Source organism: Lissotriton vulgaris, chromosome 6, assembly GCF_964263255.1.
Source record: "Lissotriton vulgaris chromosome 6, aLisVul1.2, whole genome shotgun sequence".
NCBI lineage: Eukaryota > Metazoa > Chordata > Amphibia > Caudata > Salamandridae > Lissotriton > Lissotriton vulgaris.
Window position 1 is genome coordinate 1,668,265,151 of NC_141694.1, and position 19,638 is coordinate 1,668,284,788.

At 46.7% G+C, this 19,638-nt stretch overlaps 2 protein-coding genes across 2 annotated transcripts in view; one reads left to right on the top strand and one right to left on the bottom strand.

Annotated features, from left to right (window-relative positions):
• The window catches only part of LOC147709279 (voltage-gated delayed rectifier potassium channel KCNH1-like), an 815,455-nt gene that overhangs the window by 721,905 nt on the left and 73,912 nt on the right, over positions 1 to 19,638 (bottom strand). The gene's annotated exons all lie outside the window — the stretch shown is intronic.
• Positions 13,703 to 14,305, top strand: LOC147709280 (serine/arginine-rich splicing factor 2-like). Its single transcript, XM_086925455.1, has one exon. The coding sequence runs from the start codon at positions 13,808 to 13,810 to the stop codon at positions 14,303 to 14,305; it is 498 nt and encodes a 165-aa protein (XP_086781581.1). The 5' UTR covers positions 13,703 to 13,807.

The window sequence follows — 19,638 nt, forward strand, 5'->3', positions numbered from 1 at the left end:
GGATGGAAAGGGACAAATTACAGAATCATTCAAATATCTTATGAGGGAAAATGAAGAAGAAAAACCAAGCAAATTCCAGGAGAGATGCGCGACTAGAACATAGATTGATTCATGAAATAAGACTTAATGAGGAGAAGCTATGGTGTATTCCAATAACCCCTCTCCTTCATTGGTGCGTCGGGGAATAATAACTGAGACAAGAAAAGACTAAAAACCAAGTACAAGGTATATGAAAAGATTGGAACCTATTTATTACCTATATTTTATATCAAGAAGGAAACATCTGTACTCTAGATGCAGAAGCACACTTGATAGCGACGGCGTTCATCGGATGTCGCTAATAACCATGATTAAGCGTAGGTAAGCCGGTCTCTCGGTTTTAAAAGTAACTACAAATCTCGGTTTAGTGTGACTGACCCTCAACAGTGTCCCCACAGCCCATTTGCTTATAACCCAGGCAAGTTTATAGCGTTTTCCTCATTTCATGTGACGTTTAGTAACCATTATGCTGACTATAGCTAGCTTCTTTAGCCCTACAACTAGTTTTCTAACATACATACAGATTTGAAATTGCAGACTCACTTCCTCCACTCTCTTGCTCAGATCACCCGGGTCCCTGCAGCCCCTTCACATTTACCCAGGGCCGGCTTTAGCGCTAGTGGCGCCTGGTGCGACAATCACTTTTGGCACCCCGCCTCCCTTGACCGACTCCTCGATTCTCTCACTACCACCTGCAAAAGTGCCCTCATCTCTCCTATCATAGGATATTGTCAAGTAAAGCGCCCCCTCCACAGGTCAGCACCCAGTGCGGCCGCACCAGTCGCACTGCCCCAAAGCTGGCCCTGCATTTACCAGGTGAATGCTGATGGAACCAGTGCTTCATCTGAACCTCAACTTTGCGTGCCTAAAAAAACTATTCTTTAGGCCTTCATTACAGTCATCGAAGCAACTGCAGTGATGTGATAGCACACCCAGGATTACCGATACAGTGGTTATTGATATAAGTCTAGGATGCAGGGTTGAGCACCAGTTTCGTTACAGATGGGCACATTCATTTTTTAGATGAAATGATTTGCCCAGAATTACAGGAAGTTGAGCATCGTTGCCGAGACTTGACCCTGTTCCCAAGCTTCGAGGTCGACAACTCTAGCCGTAAGGGTACATCCCCTCCCCAATCCTGTAGGATCCTGTATGAAATGGGGAATGTAATGCCTACATCACTCCTACAGTCCTGACGTCCACATGTCATTCTGTAATATCTGACAAATTCTTTTGGCTTTGAGCTGGAGAGTTTCTCCCCAGTAGTTGTGCAAGCAGTAATACTGTATCCAGAATTATCCCGCGTCTCATCTTGTAAGAAATAAAAAGAAAAAGAGACAATTCACTCTGTCTCCTATTCTGCACCTTGGTGCCCAAGGAATGCCCATGTGGTGTAGCCCGTTTAACACGTTCCTTTTAATTTATAGGATGTAATTGGGAATCTTAAGCAAAAAACACCCAATACTGTCTAAACTTTGCTGTAACTCACGTTCAGGTATTTCATTACTTGCGGGCAGTAGTGAATTGGCGTAGGCTCAAAATGCTTTAATGTGGTCTAAAGCTGTTGTTTTTTCTGGGTTATTGGAGAGTGGGGCCACTTAGTCTGAATAAATCACGGGAAGGTTTGGGAGAATCTTGGAGGATAGACCACCTTTCTTGCTGGTAGTGGGATCTAACAGCCTGATTCATCATTCTCCCGTTTTGCGAGCCCCTAATAGCGATTCATAGCGAATCGCTATTAAGGACTCGCAAAACGGGATTCATGTAGAAATTGCATAAAGAAATGCGATTCCTACATATTCCTTATTTGCGATTAGCAAATTGCTAATCGCAAATAAGGAATAACTCGCCATTCATTCCTATGGGCCAAAAGGCCATAGGAATGAATGGGGAGTATTCCTTATTTGCGATTAGCAATTTGCTAATCGCAAATAAGATAGCGATTTGAAGGGTGCCAGGGGTGTCCAAAGGACACCCTGTAGCACCCCTCAAATGAAATTTTACATAGGTGTTGCACACACACATGTCCAAAGGACATGTGTGTGTGTAACATGCAACTCAGAAAAATGCATTTAAATGCATTTTTCTGAGTTTTCGCAATTTACCACGAGGTCTGACCTCGCGGTAAATTGCGGCCAGAAATTGCGAATTCGCAAAATAAAATTGGATGATGAATTGCATTTAAGGAATCTCAAATAGAGATTCCTTAAATGTAATTCCTCGCAAAATTGCGAGATCGCAATTAGCGATTTTTACATTTGGGATGCTGAATCCCAAATGCAAAAATCGCTCTCGCAAAGGGCCAGATTCTCAGAATCTGGCCCTTTGCGAGCGCTATTTTGTTTGATGAATCGGGCGGTAAGTGGTTTAGGAAATGGGAAAAGTGTCGCAAAAGAGGCGCAAGGGGCTTGTAAATCTGCCCCTCAGAGTCTTACTGTGTCTGGTGGGGGTAAGGAGACAAGAGTTGGGGAGGTAGTAGCCCTAGAGGTGTAGGGGTGAGATAATCAGAGGCAGTAAAAATATCTTCCTGCACAGAACAGTCCAAGTTCAGAGTACGGTCTGTGTTCACTGCCAGAGGTTAGGTAAAGAAAAAAAGCCAGTCTCCAATTATAATAAACTGAAATGCACTTTCTTAGAAAGAAGGAAACGCTGTGTTTTACCAAGCAGCCATAAAGTACTATCCCTCTAAGAGATACAAACGTGAATATCTTTAATTCACATAACAAACAAACATGTTGCCCACCACAGAACAGAACACAAAACCGAGTTCCCTGGCAGGTGCCAGCTGCCAGCCGCCTTCAGTCAGGCCCGGCCACCTCAGCAAAACGTAAATAACAAAACAAACCCCCTTCTCCGTTAGACGCAAAACAGGCTCTCTCGCGGCTCAGACTCCGCAGGTGGAAGGTTGTCTTTACAGCCGTGAAGGACCTTTTAACACCTGCTTCATGCTCAGCAGGTGCCGTTAACCCAATACCGCAGCCGGGGGCCTCGCCCGGGGCAAAGTCAACCGTTAGCAGAGAGTGTCTGAAACCCTAAAACACCACAAACTCCGGGGAGCCCAGTCACAATGTAAAGAAGCACGTGCTCAGGGTCAGACATTGAGGGGCATATTACCAAGGGCCTTATCGCTGCTTTAGCGGGAATTTTTCCCGCTAAAGCGGCGATAATTTTATCGCCCTATTACCTAGCTGTCGCTAACACCAGTTAGCGACAGCTAGTAGGAGATAGCGATCATCTTGGGGCCCACTTTGCATGTCAGCGATAATTATCGCTAATGACATGCCAAGATGTTAGCGACTGGAAAGAGTCGCTAACATCGCTATCTCCTATTACCAACTTTGGAGATATTTGCGCTAAGCGCAAATATCTCCAAAAGCTAACGCCTGCCCTGAGCAGTTCTTAGCCATGTTATCCAATGGGAGGTGGATAACATGGCTAAGAGCATTAGCTCTGTAATGCATGAATATCGCTGACTTTTCAGCGATATTCATGCATTTCGGCCGATTTTTATCGCTTAAGAGATAAGCCTTGATAATAGCAAGGTTTCTAAGCGATAAAAATAGGCGAAGCACGGCGATAAAATTATACCCGCTAACCAAGCTTAGCGATAATTATCGCATATTCTTGTTAATATGCCCCTGAGTCCGCGCGCTGCACACACCGCGCGAGGAACATTTACGAGCATGTTCCATGTACAGATGGAGCATGATGCTCGCAAGTACACATGGAACACAGTAGGAAGGGAACACGTTTGTGTGTAGAAAAGGACTGATGTGTTTATATATTCAGGGTTAGATTGTATTTTGCAACACCCCATGAGATATGTGGGAAGCATCACATGGTCACTGCTAGCCAAAGGTGTCCTGAAGCCCTTAAGCGTGTACCAATGCCTCGGTCTCTAAGACTTGCAGCTCCTCGAAGGTTGGAGTTCACTCGTACGCATAGTCCGCGAGTCCCAGTGCACTCCTGCTCGACGTCAGACATGCTGCAGGAGCTGGAATACTTCAGCCCGCGTGCGAGGGTGAAACCTCTCCTCACACGACAGGAACAGAATAAAATGCCTTTACTACCTCAAAGAAAGTAGATTAGCGCCAACACGCGGATCTGTGGAGCAGGCCCGGTTCTAGAGGGTGGGCCGGGTGGGCCAGGCCCACCCAAACATGAGCCTGGCCCACCCAAACATGAAGTGAGCCGTTTTTTTAACCCCATCTGTGTTCAGGCTGACTCTCCTGATCCGATTCCAGAGGCTGCTGGAGCCTCTACGCAGCCCAGCACAGATGATCGTGGCCCATTGTCACATATAGAATGACAATGGGCCAAAGCCAGCAGTCACAGCATGTGGTGGGAGCTCCCGCCCTGGCCTTAGGGCAGAGGTCTTCAAACTGTGGGTCAGTGGCGGCAGTCCCAGGAGGGTGCAAATGCCTCTTTAAGTACTGAAGACAGCTTTGCTAAAAACAACACAATATTTGATAAGTATTTTGTTGTATTTTCACGTTCAGCAACTGCACTTAAAATAATGCTCACGCCTAAAGTGAGTAAAGAGGTGTTAAATAAATGCACATTAAACTAATTGATGGGACACACACATCATGAAACTTGGTTAATGTGATACCCGAAGATGTCTGTATGAGAACAGTCACAAAATTGAATCCAGGATGGTGCTGTGCATAATAGTGACGTGTATTTATATACTTTTGCGGTCCCAGCATGTAACAGAAAGCAATGTGAATATGTAGGGCATTATTCTAGAATTGTAATAAACACTGTATAACATAGGTTGCCACACAATGATTATGTGATCAGGGCCAATGGAATTATGTTGAAGGGGAGCACCATAGACAAATTATGCAGTATAATGCCGCACATTGTTTACTAGTATAAGTTAATTATTTTGAAATTTTTTTACTTGGTAGAACTGTCTGGGTAAAGATTTCACCCCATTAGTACCAATGTAACAGCCAAATACAGAAATAAGCTACTGAAAGTTGAAAAGTCACCCTTTGAAAAGGGCTTCCAATGCGCACAAACACGTCACCATGTGTTTTGTGGTAACTTTTGATCCATTTGAGCATCAATTGTTTTTTTAAATCTGCATGTTATACTGCACGTGGTGGATTATGTGGCAAATACATAATTATGTGAAAAATGTCACAGATGCAGAATCGCATAATTCCAGCAGCCCTGTATCAGATAAAACAAGTGCTTTAGCAGCAGTAATAGCTAACCAGACTGTACCTATTGCAGACATTTTTTATGACCATTAAAAGTACACGTTTTAAAACTCAACAACCTTACATTGCCTCTAAAAAAAATATCTTTTTTTGTCATCATGATGCTTCAAGTTATTCCATAAATGAAATCACATTAGACCCCCTCCTTGAACTCACACACAGAGGTACCTCCAGGTACCCATTAACACATCTCGGATGGTTGTTTTTACCAAAGGGTATGGGAAGTCTTTGCAAAATGGGCGCCTTAGTCCCCATACCTCAGCCAACTTGGCCTCTGTTTACATGCAGATGTCCTTTCAGGTGAGTTGAGAGGGTACACGGGAAGAGACCCTGCATTCAGAAGTTTGTGGGTTGAGTGGTGCTGTACGCGGTGGGGATTGAGTGGCGCTGTAGGCATTGCGGGTTGAGTGGTGATGTAGGCGTTGTGGGTTGAGTGGTGATGTACGCGGTGAGGATTTTGTGACGCTGTAGGCATTGCGGGCTGAGTGGTGATGTAGGCATTGCAGGTTGAGTGGTGCTGTACGCGGTGGGGGTTGAGCAGTGCTGTAGGCGTTGGGAGTTGAGCGGTGCTGTATGAGGTGGGGATTGAGTGGTGATGTAGGCGTTGGGGGTTGAGTGGTGCTGTAGGAGGTGTACGTTTTCAGCAGGCACACCCCTTCAGCCGTCAGTGCACACTTTCACCAGGCACACACCACTATCCGTCACTGCACGCTATCACCAGACATACACACCACCAGTTGTCAGTGCACGCTTTCACCGGGTACAAACATCACTAGCCGTCAGTGCACACTTTCACCGGGCACAAACATCACCACACCTCAGTGCACGCTTCCACCAGGCACACACACCACCAGCCGACAGTGCACGCTTCCACCAGGCACACTTCCACCAGTACACACTTCCACCAGGTACACACACCACCAGCCGTCAGTGCACGCTTCAACCAGGCACACACACCACCAGACGTCACTGCACGCTTTCACCAGGCACACACACACTACCAGCCATCAGTGCATAATTCCTACAGACACACACACCACCAGCCGTTAGTGCACACATAATTTGTTATCGCATCCACAATTAACTATTGTAGCAATCGCAGTATGGCGCACTTTACTTTTAAACATATTCATCTAAAGCGCAGCATGCCACCATTGCTACAAAAATACATACACATTTTTTTGGCCTACAATTTATTGACTTTTGTTGCAATTGGTGTTGCAATATTTAGCAGTGCCAATAGCTCAAATTTAATTATCCTGAGACCTATTGCATTGTAAATATTTGTTATCATTATATTGACCATGGATGCAAGTCAACAATAAAAATGTCCAGATAACTGATGATTACTGATCCTGCTGGAGAGCAATCCTTTGTTGGTAGTTTTGAAATGCAGATCGACTGTATTTTATGTGGATAGCTTAGTGGGTTACTGTCTTTGTCACAGTGATTCTTGTTTTACTTGCAGCTCAGAAGTTACAATCCTAACATAGAACAGTGACCTATGAACTGTCATCAAAGAGCTGCATACAAACCTGAATGGTTTAGTTAGAACTTCACATTTTGTTTGTGTTGAGATATAGTTAGAACTTCCTCAGTCTTTCATTATTCTAATGTTGCTAAAAAAGAGTTAGCTTGGGCAGATATACATTTTTATTAGTATAGCCAACCCACCAACCATTAGGGTATGCTTTAAATCCTGAGTTTGTGCTTCTCCAGACCATACCCTCTTAGAATATATTGCCCACCAGTATGGATGACACGAGTCCTACACTTTCTAATCCTCATTGGCTTATGCGACATTCCCTATAGACTGATTTACCTACTTGCATCATTCATTATCTCTGTATAGTGTGTGTGTGATGTGAAGTACTGTGACACCCTACACTGATATGAGTAGCGCTATACAACAAATGAAATGCATATGAGAGAGGGGCTACAGAGGGTTGAAGGGCACTGTTGAAGGGTGGTAGTAATGGTATCTAAGGATGAAGAGGTCATTGATGGGGCGCCAAACAAGACTTTCGCAATAGTGCTAAAGCCGGCCCTGTCATGCCCTTTCGGTTTTTGTTTATTTAATTAGCTGTCAGGTCATGAGTGCACAGACTGTTTGGTCGGCCCTCTGGGGCTGCCCAAACTAGTCATGCCCACTCTGTCTTTCTCCATAGAGGTTGCATTGGCTGCAATACAGCCTGCATAGAGAACATGGCCTCCACATAAGGCCCTGGCTGGGCGGTGTCCCAACCACTCACAACACTGCTTGCAGCGTTGTGATTGGCTTTGGGGAGGGAGCCAGGCTGCCTGCATCTTGTTCCTACCAGAGGCAGGAGAGCAGGAGCCGAGAAGACGTGGGTCCCAGCCAACGGAAAGGTAAGCTATATTTTTTAATAATAATAATTATTAAATTAAACACCACCCCGCGTGCCCCCACCCCGCGTGAACCCCCTGCCCCGTCTCCCTTGCCCCGCGAGTCATGCGGGCCGCGAGTGCCGCAGTGGCCCACCCTAATGCACCATTGGCCCACCCAAATAAAAATTCCTGGAGCCGGGCCTGCTGTGGAGCAACATTACACAACTGGAGGAACCCCCAAGGAACAGCTCGATCTAAGAGCGTGTGGCAGACGCAAGGTCACGTGCACGGCCAGCTGCCAATCAAACACTCAGCTGAGGCCTTCCGTGGATCTCGGCGTCAGTGGACATCTTCCGCATTACATCATGTCCACAGACCTGCTATGTTATCGGCCCGCTTACACTGCAATTACAACGTGCAACTTTGTTTCCAGAGTGATCCCTTGAATACATAGTGCCTAGATTACGAACATTCATTCTTATTGCCTGACGTAAGAGGGTTCACTCTGTGCCCACAGTGGTGTCTCGCTCCAACACTGACAGAGCACTTTCTTGGCAGAAACTAAGCCTTCAGGAGAAAATGTCTTTCATGTCCTAGAATAAAGGTCTCTGCTAAAATAAGCAGATAATGAAACATGCAACCTAACTCCTCTAGGTGCCCAGAACATTAGACTGTGGCACAACAACAAGCATTGGCAAATCGAACAGGTCAGGTTTTAATCCATGGGTATTGGCAAACATTTTCCCTGGGGCCAAAACGTTTATTCTGTGATGTGGCCGAGTTTATTCTGTGGTGTGGTGTGGCAGTGATGCCAGCAGGGTGATGGTCGGGAAGGAGGGATGAAGGTGAGGGTAGGGGAAGCAATGCATATACATCTAGTGGCTCAATTGCAAAATGTGAAAACAGAAAACCCTTAATCAATCACAGCTTTCCCATTTGACCAAATTGTCTGTTCCTTGGGAATTGTTTTATATCATTTTCCCTCCTTTTATTTCATTTTTACATATAAGAGGACCTTGAAATACATGATTTCAAGATGTGCACTGTGCAAAACCCTTTCCTTTGTTTGATTTAATAATTTATAATGTTGTCCATGTCTATTAGCAACCCAGGCCACTGCAAGAGTGCACATAACACGTGAATTGCCTCCTAGTTCACTATTAGAATTGTTGTCAGGGTGGGTGGAAGCATTAATGTTTCTAAATCCATGTTTGAAAACTATAATTTTTGTAAAAATACTTCTCAATGCACTGACATAATCTGACGTACTAAAGTAAAGCGGCTCTGCGTGTTAAAGAAATACAGTTTTTGAATTTGAAGAGAATTTATCTGTACTTTTACACATTTGTTACAAGATGTCTTTAAGCATGATAGTATTCCTAAAGTTAAGTGCTGCAATACACCCTAGTTGCTTCCTTTTGTATCGTCAACTAAATTGTAAATAAATGCTTGAACGCTTATTTTAAATATTTTTAAGGCTGGTGCTGGGTTGAGTAAACAGCAGCCCAGTGCAGCTGTTGAACCTGGGGGCCGCGTTTAAAGGTCAGGTGGACCGCATGCGGCCTCCGGGCCGTACTTTAAGTATCACTGGTTTAATCTGTCAATGGACGCAGCATAGACGCTTTAAAGCCAGTCAAAGTAAAGTAAAGTCAGTCTGCACTGAAAGTAGCTTTATCTTCAATACATCTCTGTTTTTGTTTCTATGTGATATACAGGTTGAACAGCAGAGGAGATTTCACTACAGCCTTCCCTTAGAGGCTCTGACAGAGAGAGAAGCTAAGGGTTGTAATGTAGGCTCCATTTCCAGCAGACCTTCTTTTAACACAGGAACAATAAAAGGAACATCCTAAAGGCAAGGCAGATTCAATACACACTGCCTTTCATTTTTATAAAATGAAAAAGATACCCAAACCTGGCAGAATTTATAATAAGTCACAGAGAGGGGATGGTGGGTAGGAAAACGAGAAGGAGGGAATGAGAGAGTGTCGCGGGCGGGGATAACAACAAGCGCACAATTGAAGAAGGGAGAAATAGGAACGTGGGGGGAAACAGGAGCGCACGGGGAAAAGAGGACCAGGTGGGCGCACATAAAGAGAACAGGTAGTGGGCAGGGGAAAAAGGAGCACACAATGGAAAGAGGGCTTGTGGGAAGGAGGAATGAGGGGGTGGTGGGTGGGGAAGGGCGATAAGCAGGAAGAGGAATGAAGAGTGAGATATACAGAAAAGACGGGAGGGAACAAGGAAGATCAGGCAGAGGTTGTAAAGTAGTCTCTCATCACTTCAATTGGGCAAAGTGCATCCTTCCCACAACCAATTCTCCAGGTGGTGCAGAAGAGTATTGAACAACATCACAGGATGATGTGGTTTCAATTTTTCTAGAATTGTCATTTTGATGCAAGGCGATGGAAGATCTGCAGGTTCGCTAAGAAAGATCTATCGTTTTTGAAGGGGTGAAGGAAAGGGACAAATAACAGAATCATTCAAATATCTTTTGAGGAATAATAAAGCAGAAAAACCAAGCAAGTTCCAGGAGAGATGCGCGACTAGAACATAGATTGATTCATGGAATACGATTTAATCAAGGGAAGCTATGGTGTATTCCAATACCCCTATCCTTTTTACTGGGTAGGGGGATAACAACGGAGACATGAAAAAGTCTAAAACTGCATGTACAAGGTAAATGAAAAGGTTGGAACCTATTAATAACCTATATTTTACATCAAGAAGGAAACATCTGTACACAAGACGGAGAAGCACTCTTGATAACAACGGAGTTCATTGGCTGTCTTAATAACCATGTTTCTGCATTGGTAAGCCGGTATCTTGGTTTTAAAACTAACTAAAACTTGGTTTAGTGTGACTGGCACACAACAGTGTCCCCGCAGTCCCTTTACTTGTAACCCAGGCAAGTCCATTGCATTTTCCTAATTTCATGTGACGTTTAGTAACCATAATGCTGAATATAGCTAGATACGCACTTTACATGTTCAGCACCCAGGATGCCTTACTGCCTAGGTGCAGTACATGCCCAGGCCCCCATTCCCCATCTGGGCGCCGAACCACGGCGCTCAGACCAATCACAAGGGGAGTCAGGAGCCTGGGTGTTTCCTGCTTCCGAGGACCGAGAGGTGAGCAGACTGAGAGGCAGCAGCCGGCTGGCAAGGGAAGATAATGCCCCCCCCCCGCCTCGCCGCCACCAGTGACATGGTAGCACACCCAGTATTACTGATACAGTGGCTGTTGATATAAGTCTAGGATGCAGGGTTTACGTGCCCTGTAAGAAATGAGGAATATATTACCCACATCAGTGATAAAGCCCTGACGTCCACATGTCATGCGGCAATATCCAACACATTCCGTTGGCTTTGAGCTGGAGAGATTCTCCCCAGTAGTTGTGCAGGCAGTATTACTGTATGCAGAATGACACCATGTCTCATCTTCTAAGACAAAAACAGATAAAGAAATAGTTCAATCTGTCTTCCATTCTGCGTCTTGGTGCCCAAGGAATGCCCATGTAGTGTAGCCCATTCACCGCGTTCCCTTTAATTTATGGAATGTAATTGGGAACCTTAAGCAAAAAACAGCCAACACTGTCTAAACTTTGCTGTAACTCACGTTCAGATATTTCATTACTTGTGGGTAGTAGTTATTTGACGCAGGCTCAAAATGCTTTTATGTGGTCGCAAGCTGTTGTTTTTTCTGGGTTATTGGCGAGTGGGGGCCACTTAGTCTGAATAAACCACTGGAAGGTGTCAGAGAACCTGGGAGGATAGACCACCTTTCTTGCTGGTAGAGGGATCTAAGTGGTTTAAATTCTAGGTCTTTTCTGGGGATATTTGGCCGTGTATTTTTTTAGAGTGCGTACACAAACACATTCCATTTGCTGTCAGGATAAAGTGAATTCCTAAAATTCTCTTCAGGAGGTAGCTTTATCCCCGTAGGCTAAACACCAATTTTTCTACTTGTGCTAATCAATTTTTTCACCTCAATGGATGAACTTGATTTTGTTGCTGAGCTGCCCGTCTAATAAAACAGTTTTCTGTAAAATAAATGCTTTTACATGGATCAGAGCACCATAACCTTGTCAAAAATAATTACTCAACGGCACATATGGGTGCATCCCTCTGGACAGGGAAGATTACTTGGTAGAGTACGGTGACTACCGATTTCAAGGCTGGTCTCCCGCTTCCCAATTCCTGCATGCAAAAACCTGATTCAGAGTTTCGTAAAACTGCCAAAAATGTACCCCTGTATACTGTACCTTGTATATATAAACTCTCTTTTTGTTTCAATAAAAATTACTGGAATTAAAAAAAAAATTGAAGCCTGTCACACAAGCTCCAATCTCCCCCTCTAAGAATTACCTCTGACATCAAAGGTTAACTAACAGTTTCTTTCATTTTTTGAGGGGTAAATTAGAGCACGTGGCAGGCCTGCCATTTTATTTTTGGCAGTTTTACAAAGCGCAAACAAAACAAAGTTAAGAACTCTGTTTTTGTTTGCACTATGTTATTAAACTGCCAAAAATGAAATGCTGATTGTCCATCCCCATACAAATCAATGAACGAGATTCAGACATATTGCTTCTGCTTAAATATAAGTCAATGGGAAAAAATAATTCTCCCAACAATTTTTTTATTTTAAATCTCCTACTTGCCTGCTCGAAAGTGTTGGCATGCGCACACAACTACACTGTAGGCCACTGAATGGTATTGTAGATACCAGCAATATGGTGATATCTGAGGCACCATCGCTACATCAAAGACAGCAGCAGGTGATATCACTGAGCCGGTATCATCAGCGGTTCATAGTGGCCTGGGAGGTCCCGTAAAGTTGACGCCACTGCGCCAGCATCACAACCCCTTCAAAGTGCCTTGGGAGGAGCTGTGAGGATCTCTTTAATCCCACCATGTGTGGAAAGACTCTTAGAGTCTTACTGTGTCTGGTGGTAGGGAGACAAGAGTAGAGGAGGTAGAAGGTGTAGAGGTGAGTTTCAGAGGCAGTAAAAATATCTACCTACATAGAACAGTCCAAGTGCAGATTATGGTCAGTGCTCCATGCCAGAGGTTAGGTGAAGAAAAATAGTCCTGCTACAGTTTTTAGGTCTCGCCTGGAAATCGAATCCGAAGGATGCGTCCAGGCTGGAGACTTATAGCGAGCTGACACGGGGGAATGACGGACAAGAAACTGTCACGCGCTTCTCCCCGGCTGGATTCAGGTGCTTGCACGCACACCAACATTCACGCATGCGCACATCACAGCCACACGCATACACAGCACTCACGCATGCGCACATACACACGCATACACAGGCACACCCCCGTCGCCGCCGCCGCACCTACACGCATACACAGAGACCCCTCCACACACACCAGCCCCTCTCCTCCCGGCTCCACTCACCGGTGTCTGGCGGGCGCTCCCCGGGTCTCCAGGCTCCTTCCCTTCCTCCGCAGCTGCAGGCTCTCAACATTCACACATGCGCACATCACAGCCACACGCATACACAGCACTCACGCATGCGCACATACACACGCATACACAGACACACCCCCCGTCGCCGCCGCCGCACCTACACGCATACACAGAGACCCCTCCACACACACCAGCCCCTCTCCTCCCGGCTCCACTCACCGGTGTCTGGCGGGCGCTCCCCGGGTCTCCAGGCACCTTCCCTTCCTCCGCAGCTGCAGGCTCTCCCCACATCACGGGGGCCCGCTGCTAGACAGAAGGCTTCTCTGTGGCCGGGCGGTGGTAGCGCTCGGCGGGGCTCTCTCTCCACATGGGAGCCCCGCCTCCTCAGTGCGCCCGCTTCGCCCGCGGGTCTTCACCCGGTCCCCCATCTCGGGACCGGGACTTAAAGGGAAACAGTATCCAGGGCTACTTCCTGGTCACGGGAGCCCCGGGGCCGCAATGCTCACGCCACTTCCTGCTGCCGGCTCCTCTTCCTGGTTGCACGTCAGGTCCCGGGCCAGCAGCCAATCAGAGCGTGGCCCGGGAATGACGTCACAGAGGTGTCCCGCAGTACCGCCCCCGGCCTGCCTGACTTCTCAATTACTTTATTCAGGTTATTTTTTTTATTTTAACTAACTTTGGCCAAAGCTCTTGTCAGTGTAGGCGCCCACGCCTGCTGACTTTCACCTTCTGAATAGTTAAGGTTCCGCCCGACGCCTCTCACGGGTTCCCTGGAGATGAGTTACGGCAGGCCGCCGCCTGACGTAGGAGGCATGACGTCCTTGAAGGTGGACAATCTTACCTACAGGACGTCGCCCGAAACACTTCGAAGAGTTTTCGAGAAGTATGGACGAGTAGGCGACGTCTATATCCCCCGCGACCGATACACGAAGGAGAGCCGCGGTTTTGCCTTTGTAAGATTCCATGACAAACGTGATGCCGAGGATGCGATGGACGCCATGGACGGAGCCGTACTGGATGGGCGCGAACTTCGGGTGCAGATGGCTCGTTATGGAAGGCCACCAGACTCACACCATAGCCGCAGGGGACCACCACCCCGAAGATATGGAGGCAGTGGAGGAAGTTATGGACGCCGGAGTCGCAGTCCCAGGAGGCGTCGTCGGTCGAGGTCCCGCAGTCGGAGTCGCTCCAGATCCCGCAGCAGGAGCCGCTACAGCCGATCCAAGTCAAGATCCCGCACACGATCAAGGTCTCGTTCCACATCGAAGTCCTGACAGTGAGTGCAGAGTGCGTGCAGAGTGAGTGCAGAGTGAGTGCAGAGTGACAGTGAGTGCAGAGTGACAGTGAGTGCGGAGTGACAGTGAGTGCAGAGTGCGTGCAGAGTGACAGTGCGTGCAGAGTGACAGTGCGTGCAGAGTGACAGTGCGTGCAGAGTGACAGTGCGTGCAGAGTGACAGTGCGTGCGGAGTGACAGTAAGTGCAGAGTGACAGTAAGTGCAGAGTGCGTGCAGAGTGACAGTAAGTGCAGAGTGCGTGAAGAGTGACAGTGAGTGCAGAGTGCGTGCAGAGTGACAGTAAGTGCAGAGTGACAGTGAGTGCAGAGTGCGTGCAGAGTGACAGTGAGTGCAGAGTGAGTGCAGAGTGAGTGCAGAGTGACAGTGAGTGCAGAGTGACAGTGAGTGCAGAGTGACAGTGAGTGCAGAGTGACAGTGAGTGCAGAGTGCGTGCAGAAACAGTGAGTGCAGAGTGCGTGCAGAGTGACAGTGAGTGCAGGGTGAGTGCAGAGTGACAGTGAGTGCAGAGTGACAGTGAGTGCAGAGTGAGTGCAGAGTGACAGTGAGTGCAGAGTGACAGTGAGTGCAGAGTGACAGTGAGTGCAGAGTGACAGTGAGTGCAGAGTGCGTGCAGAAACAGTGAGTGCAGAGTGCGTGCAGAGTGACAGTGAGTGCAGGGTGAGTGCAGAGTGACAGTGAGTGCAGAGTGACAGTGAGTGCAGAGTGACAGTGAGTGCAGAGTGAGTGCAGAGTGAGTGCAGAGTGACAGTGAGTGCAGAGTGACAGTGAGTGCAGAGTGACAGTGAGTGCAGAGTGACAGTGAGTGCAGAGTGAGTGCAGAGTGACAGTGAGTGCAGAGTGACAGTGAGTGCAGAGTGACAGTGAGTACAGTCACTCAGCACCACCACATTATCACTCAGAACCACCACAGCATCACTCAGAACCACCACAGCACCACTCAGCACCACCACAGCATCACTCAGCATCACTCAGCACCACCACAGCACCACCACAGCACCGCCACAGCACCACCATAGCACCACTCAGCACCACCACGCATCACCACAGCCCCATTCAGCACCACCACAGCATCACTCAGCACCACCACAGCACAAATATGTTCTCTCAATGTTTCAAGCTTTATTACAAATGTCACAAAAAGATGTTCATATTTCACTTCTGTTCTTGGATTTCGTTACAATAAAATACACTGAACATAATCTTCACAAAAGTTATTTACAAAAGTTTAAGCTATTGCCATTATAAATTACAATCACTTTTATTAAGTATTAAAAAAAATTAAAAGCCATTGTTATTTGTAATATCAATACATCTAAGTCACGTAAATACAAATGTTGCATTACAAATGCTATAGGTGTCACATTTGCGAAAGTTATAACTATTGGCATTGTAAATGACTAAGCTATTAATTTAGCTATTTTCAAAACCAACACATAAATGAACATTTGGTGAATTTCCATTAAAATATTTGACTTTTTTACTAAGATATTATTATACTCTTTTATGCAAACAAAATTTAGATACTGCATAAATAACTTTAATAAAACATTTTATATGTAGCTTTTTATGTAAAAAAAAAACTATAGCACAAAGCAAAAAACAATTGCCATTTACAATGCTAATAGCTCAAACTTAAATAATGCGAGACCTATTGCATTGCAAATGCTTGTTAATAAAAGGAAAAGTAATTAAATACACTTTCTTAGAAACGAGGAAACTGCGGTTTACCAAGGAGCCAGGAAGTACTTTCCCTCTAAGCGATATAAAGCTGAAGATCTGTAATACACATAACAAACAAACCTGTTGCCCACCACAGAACAGAACACTAACCCGAGGCTCCCTGGCAGGTGCCAGCTGTCAGCAGCCTTCAGTCAGGCCCGGCGACCTCAGCAAAATTTAAATAACAAAACAAACCCCCCGTCTCCGTTAGACGCAAAACGGACTCTCTCGCGGCTCAGACTCCGCAGGTAGAAGGTTGTCTTTACAGCCGTGAAGGACTTTTTAACACCTGCGTCATGCTCAGCAGGTGCCGTTTAACCCAATACAGCAGCCAGGGGCCTCGCCCGGGGCAAAGTCAACCGTGAGCAGAAAGTGTCTGAAACCCTAAAACACCGGCCACGACAAACCCGGGGAGCCCAGTCACACACTGTAATGAAGCACGTGCTCAGGGTCAGACACTGAGTCCGCGCGCTGCACTGTGCAGAATGCAATCTAGCCCAGAATATTTAATAAATATTCCGGGCTAGATTGCAAATTCGCAACACCCCATGAGATATGTGTAAAGCATCACATGGTCACTGCTAGACAAAGGTGTACTGAAGCCCTTAACCGGGTACCAATGTCCCAGTTTCTAAGACATGGGTACTCACAAACTTGCTGTCGGGCCAAAATTACAGTGTGGTTGTGGCCGAGGGCCGCACTGGTAGGGGTGGGGTCAGTGGGGGGGGGGGGGGGGGGGGGGGGGGTCAGCGGGGGCGGGACAAGAGTAAAAAAAAAATCAAACCCGTTTTAAAACATTAGACAATATTATAATGCTGTAATTCAAAAGCAGATGTAACTACAAAGAGCACATTTTGATCATCATTTTTTTTAGCAGACAATGGCAATCTTAAGAGGCATTGCATAGTTTCATATACACTTTGACCACAATTCCAGTACAGGGTTACTTTTGGCCCACTCTTAACCCCACAATAGCCTACAATGTCTTGGAAATGGAATGGCGGAAAGGCAAGGAACAAAAACTGAAGAAAGTCCAGAGGACTCCAAGAGTTTACTTTTCTTTCCTGAAGCAAACTCCATGACCGCTGAGGCCAGTCTGAGAGGGTCCCCCAGATATTCTTCCCGATCCGCCTGGTCTTCCTCCCTTTACACTCTTATAGTGCGGACTCTAAGAAAGGCCCTTGCAATTGCTGGAAGGACGGGGGATGGCGGCCCAACCATGCTGCAGCAATACAAATATGACAAACTGCCATGGTGATGAAGACCATCCCTTCTTTCACTGTTTACTTCTTCCTTTCTCCTACAAGACAGACACCTTCTTATCCATGCTACCACACTGCCATCACACACCCTAGATCTACTACCCATAGGCACCATCAGTGTAGCTGATTGTTCTGATCAGTTTTGTGGGCTCACTATAGACAGCTTCAGAAGTCCTTCACAGCTTTGCATACAATATTACATAGAGTGGGCTTTGGTTCAACCCCCGGCTCATGATTGCAAGGCTTTTTGTCCATTCCATTGCCAGATCCTGGTTTTTTGTCTTTTCTCTGTATTCATGTGCTGTTCCCACTCCTAGAGGAATTTGGCTTTACCCTGATTGAATTTGTTGTTTTATTGAAATGCTGATATCAGCAAACAACTTTTCTTTTATTTCTTCACCATTTGTGTTTACAACTCCAGAGAAGTGCATGTCCTGCTCTTTCCCCTATATTTTCTCTTTATTAAGCTTTGCCCTTTTCTAGCTCATGCTGTTTCCCTCGCTTCGCCCCTACAGTAATCTTTTGTTGTTTCCTCTCTCTGGCACAAAGTACTGACTTCACAAAGTACTGAGGTCTATCTCACTCTGTCAGTCAGTCTGTCTCTCTCTCAGTCAGTCTCTCTCTCTCTCAGTCAGTCAGTCTTGATCTCTGTCAGTCAGTCAGTCAGTCTCTCTCACTGTCTCTCTCTCTGTCAGTCAGTCTCACTCTGTCAATCAGCCACGTTCTGTCAGTCAGTCACTCTCTGTCAGTCAGTCTCTCTCTCTCTCTCTGTCTGTCAGCCAGTCTGTCTCTCTCTCGGTCTCTCTCAGTCACTGTGTCTCTCTCTCTCCGTCAGTCAGTCTCTCTCTCTATCAGTCAGTCAGTCTCTCTCTGTCTATCTCAGTCAGTCAGCCTCTCTCTCTCTTAGTCTCCGTCAGTCTCTCAGTCAATCCCTCTCAGTCAGTCAGTCTCTCTCTCCACTCTCTCTCTCTGGGGGGCCATGGGTACATTACCTACAAGGCCGCAGGCCGCCAAGGATGGCCTGCTGGGTCGCTGGCGGCCCGCGGGCCGTACCAGGAGTAACACGGTCTTAGAATAGCATCCCCATAAGGTTGGAGTTCACTGCTAAGCATAGTCAGTGAGTCCCTGTGCTCGCCTGCTCGAGCTCAGACATGCTGCAGGAGCTAAAATACTTCAGGCAGCGCAGCGAGTGTGACACCACTCCTCAAACAACAGGAACAGATGTAAATGGCTTTAATGAGAATAAAATGCCCTTACTACCTTAAAGAAAGAAGATTAGTGTCAACACGCTGATCGAAAAGCAACATTACACAACCGGAGGAACCCCCGAGGAGCAGCCCAATCAGAAAGCGTGGGGCAGACGCAAGCTCACGTGTATGGCCAGCTGCCAGGCCAGGACTGGCCATAGCGGGCACGGGCAATCCCCCGGTGCGCCACAAGGGTGGGGGCCGGTTTTGAGCCCCTGGGGGCCTATTTTGTTACAGGGCCGTTTTTGCAGCAAAATCGGGCCGAAAACCGGCCCTAGCAAAGCGCTCGGCGGCACCTCCAACCCCCTGCCCCCCCCCCCCCCCGCTGCGAGTGGGGAGGGGGGGGCCGCCGAGCACTTTGCCAGGGCCGGTTTTGGTTCCCAGTCCGGCCCTGCCAGCTGCCAATCAAACATTCAGCTGAAGCCTTCCTTTGATCTCGGAGTATCAGTGAATAGCTTCTGCATTACATCATGTCCACAGACCTGCTATGCTATCGGCCCGCTTACACTGCAATTAAAACGTGCAACTTTGTTTCCAGAGTGATCTCTTGAATACATAGTGCCTAGATTATGAACATTCATTCTTATTGCCTGGCGTCAAGAGGGTTCACTCTGTGCTTCCTCTCTGTGCCCACAGTGGTGCCTCGCTCCAACACTGACAGAGCACTTTCTTGGCAGAAACAAAGCCTTCAGGAGAAAGTTTATTTCATGTTCTAGAATAAAGGTCTCTGTTAAGATATGCAGGTAATGAAACATGCAACCTAACTCCTCTAGGTGCCCTGGACATTAGACTATAGCACAACAACAAGCACTGACAAATTCAACAGGTCAGGGTTTATTCCATTGGTGCTCGCAAACATTTTCCCAGGGGCCAAAAAGTTTAGTCTGTGGTGTGGCAGAGGGTAGCATTGATGCCAGCAGGGTGGTGGTCGGGGAGGAGGGATAAAAGTGGGGGTAGGGAAAGCATACATGCCAACATTTCAGGAGAGCAAAGTGGGAGATTTAAAAAAAAAAAAATCGGGAGAATGGGGCTTTGAATCGGGTTACTGGCATGTATGGGCTTTGGAAGTGGCTGCTGTAGGATC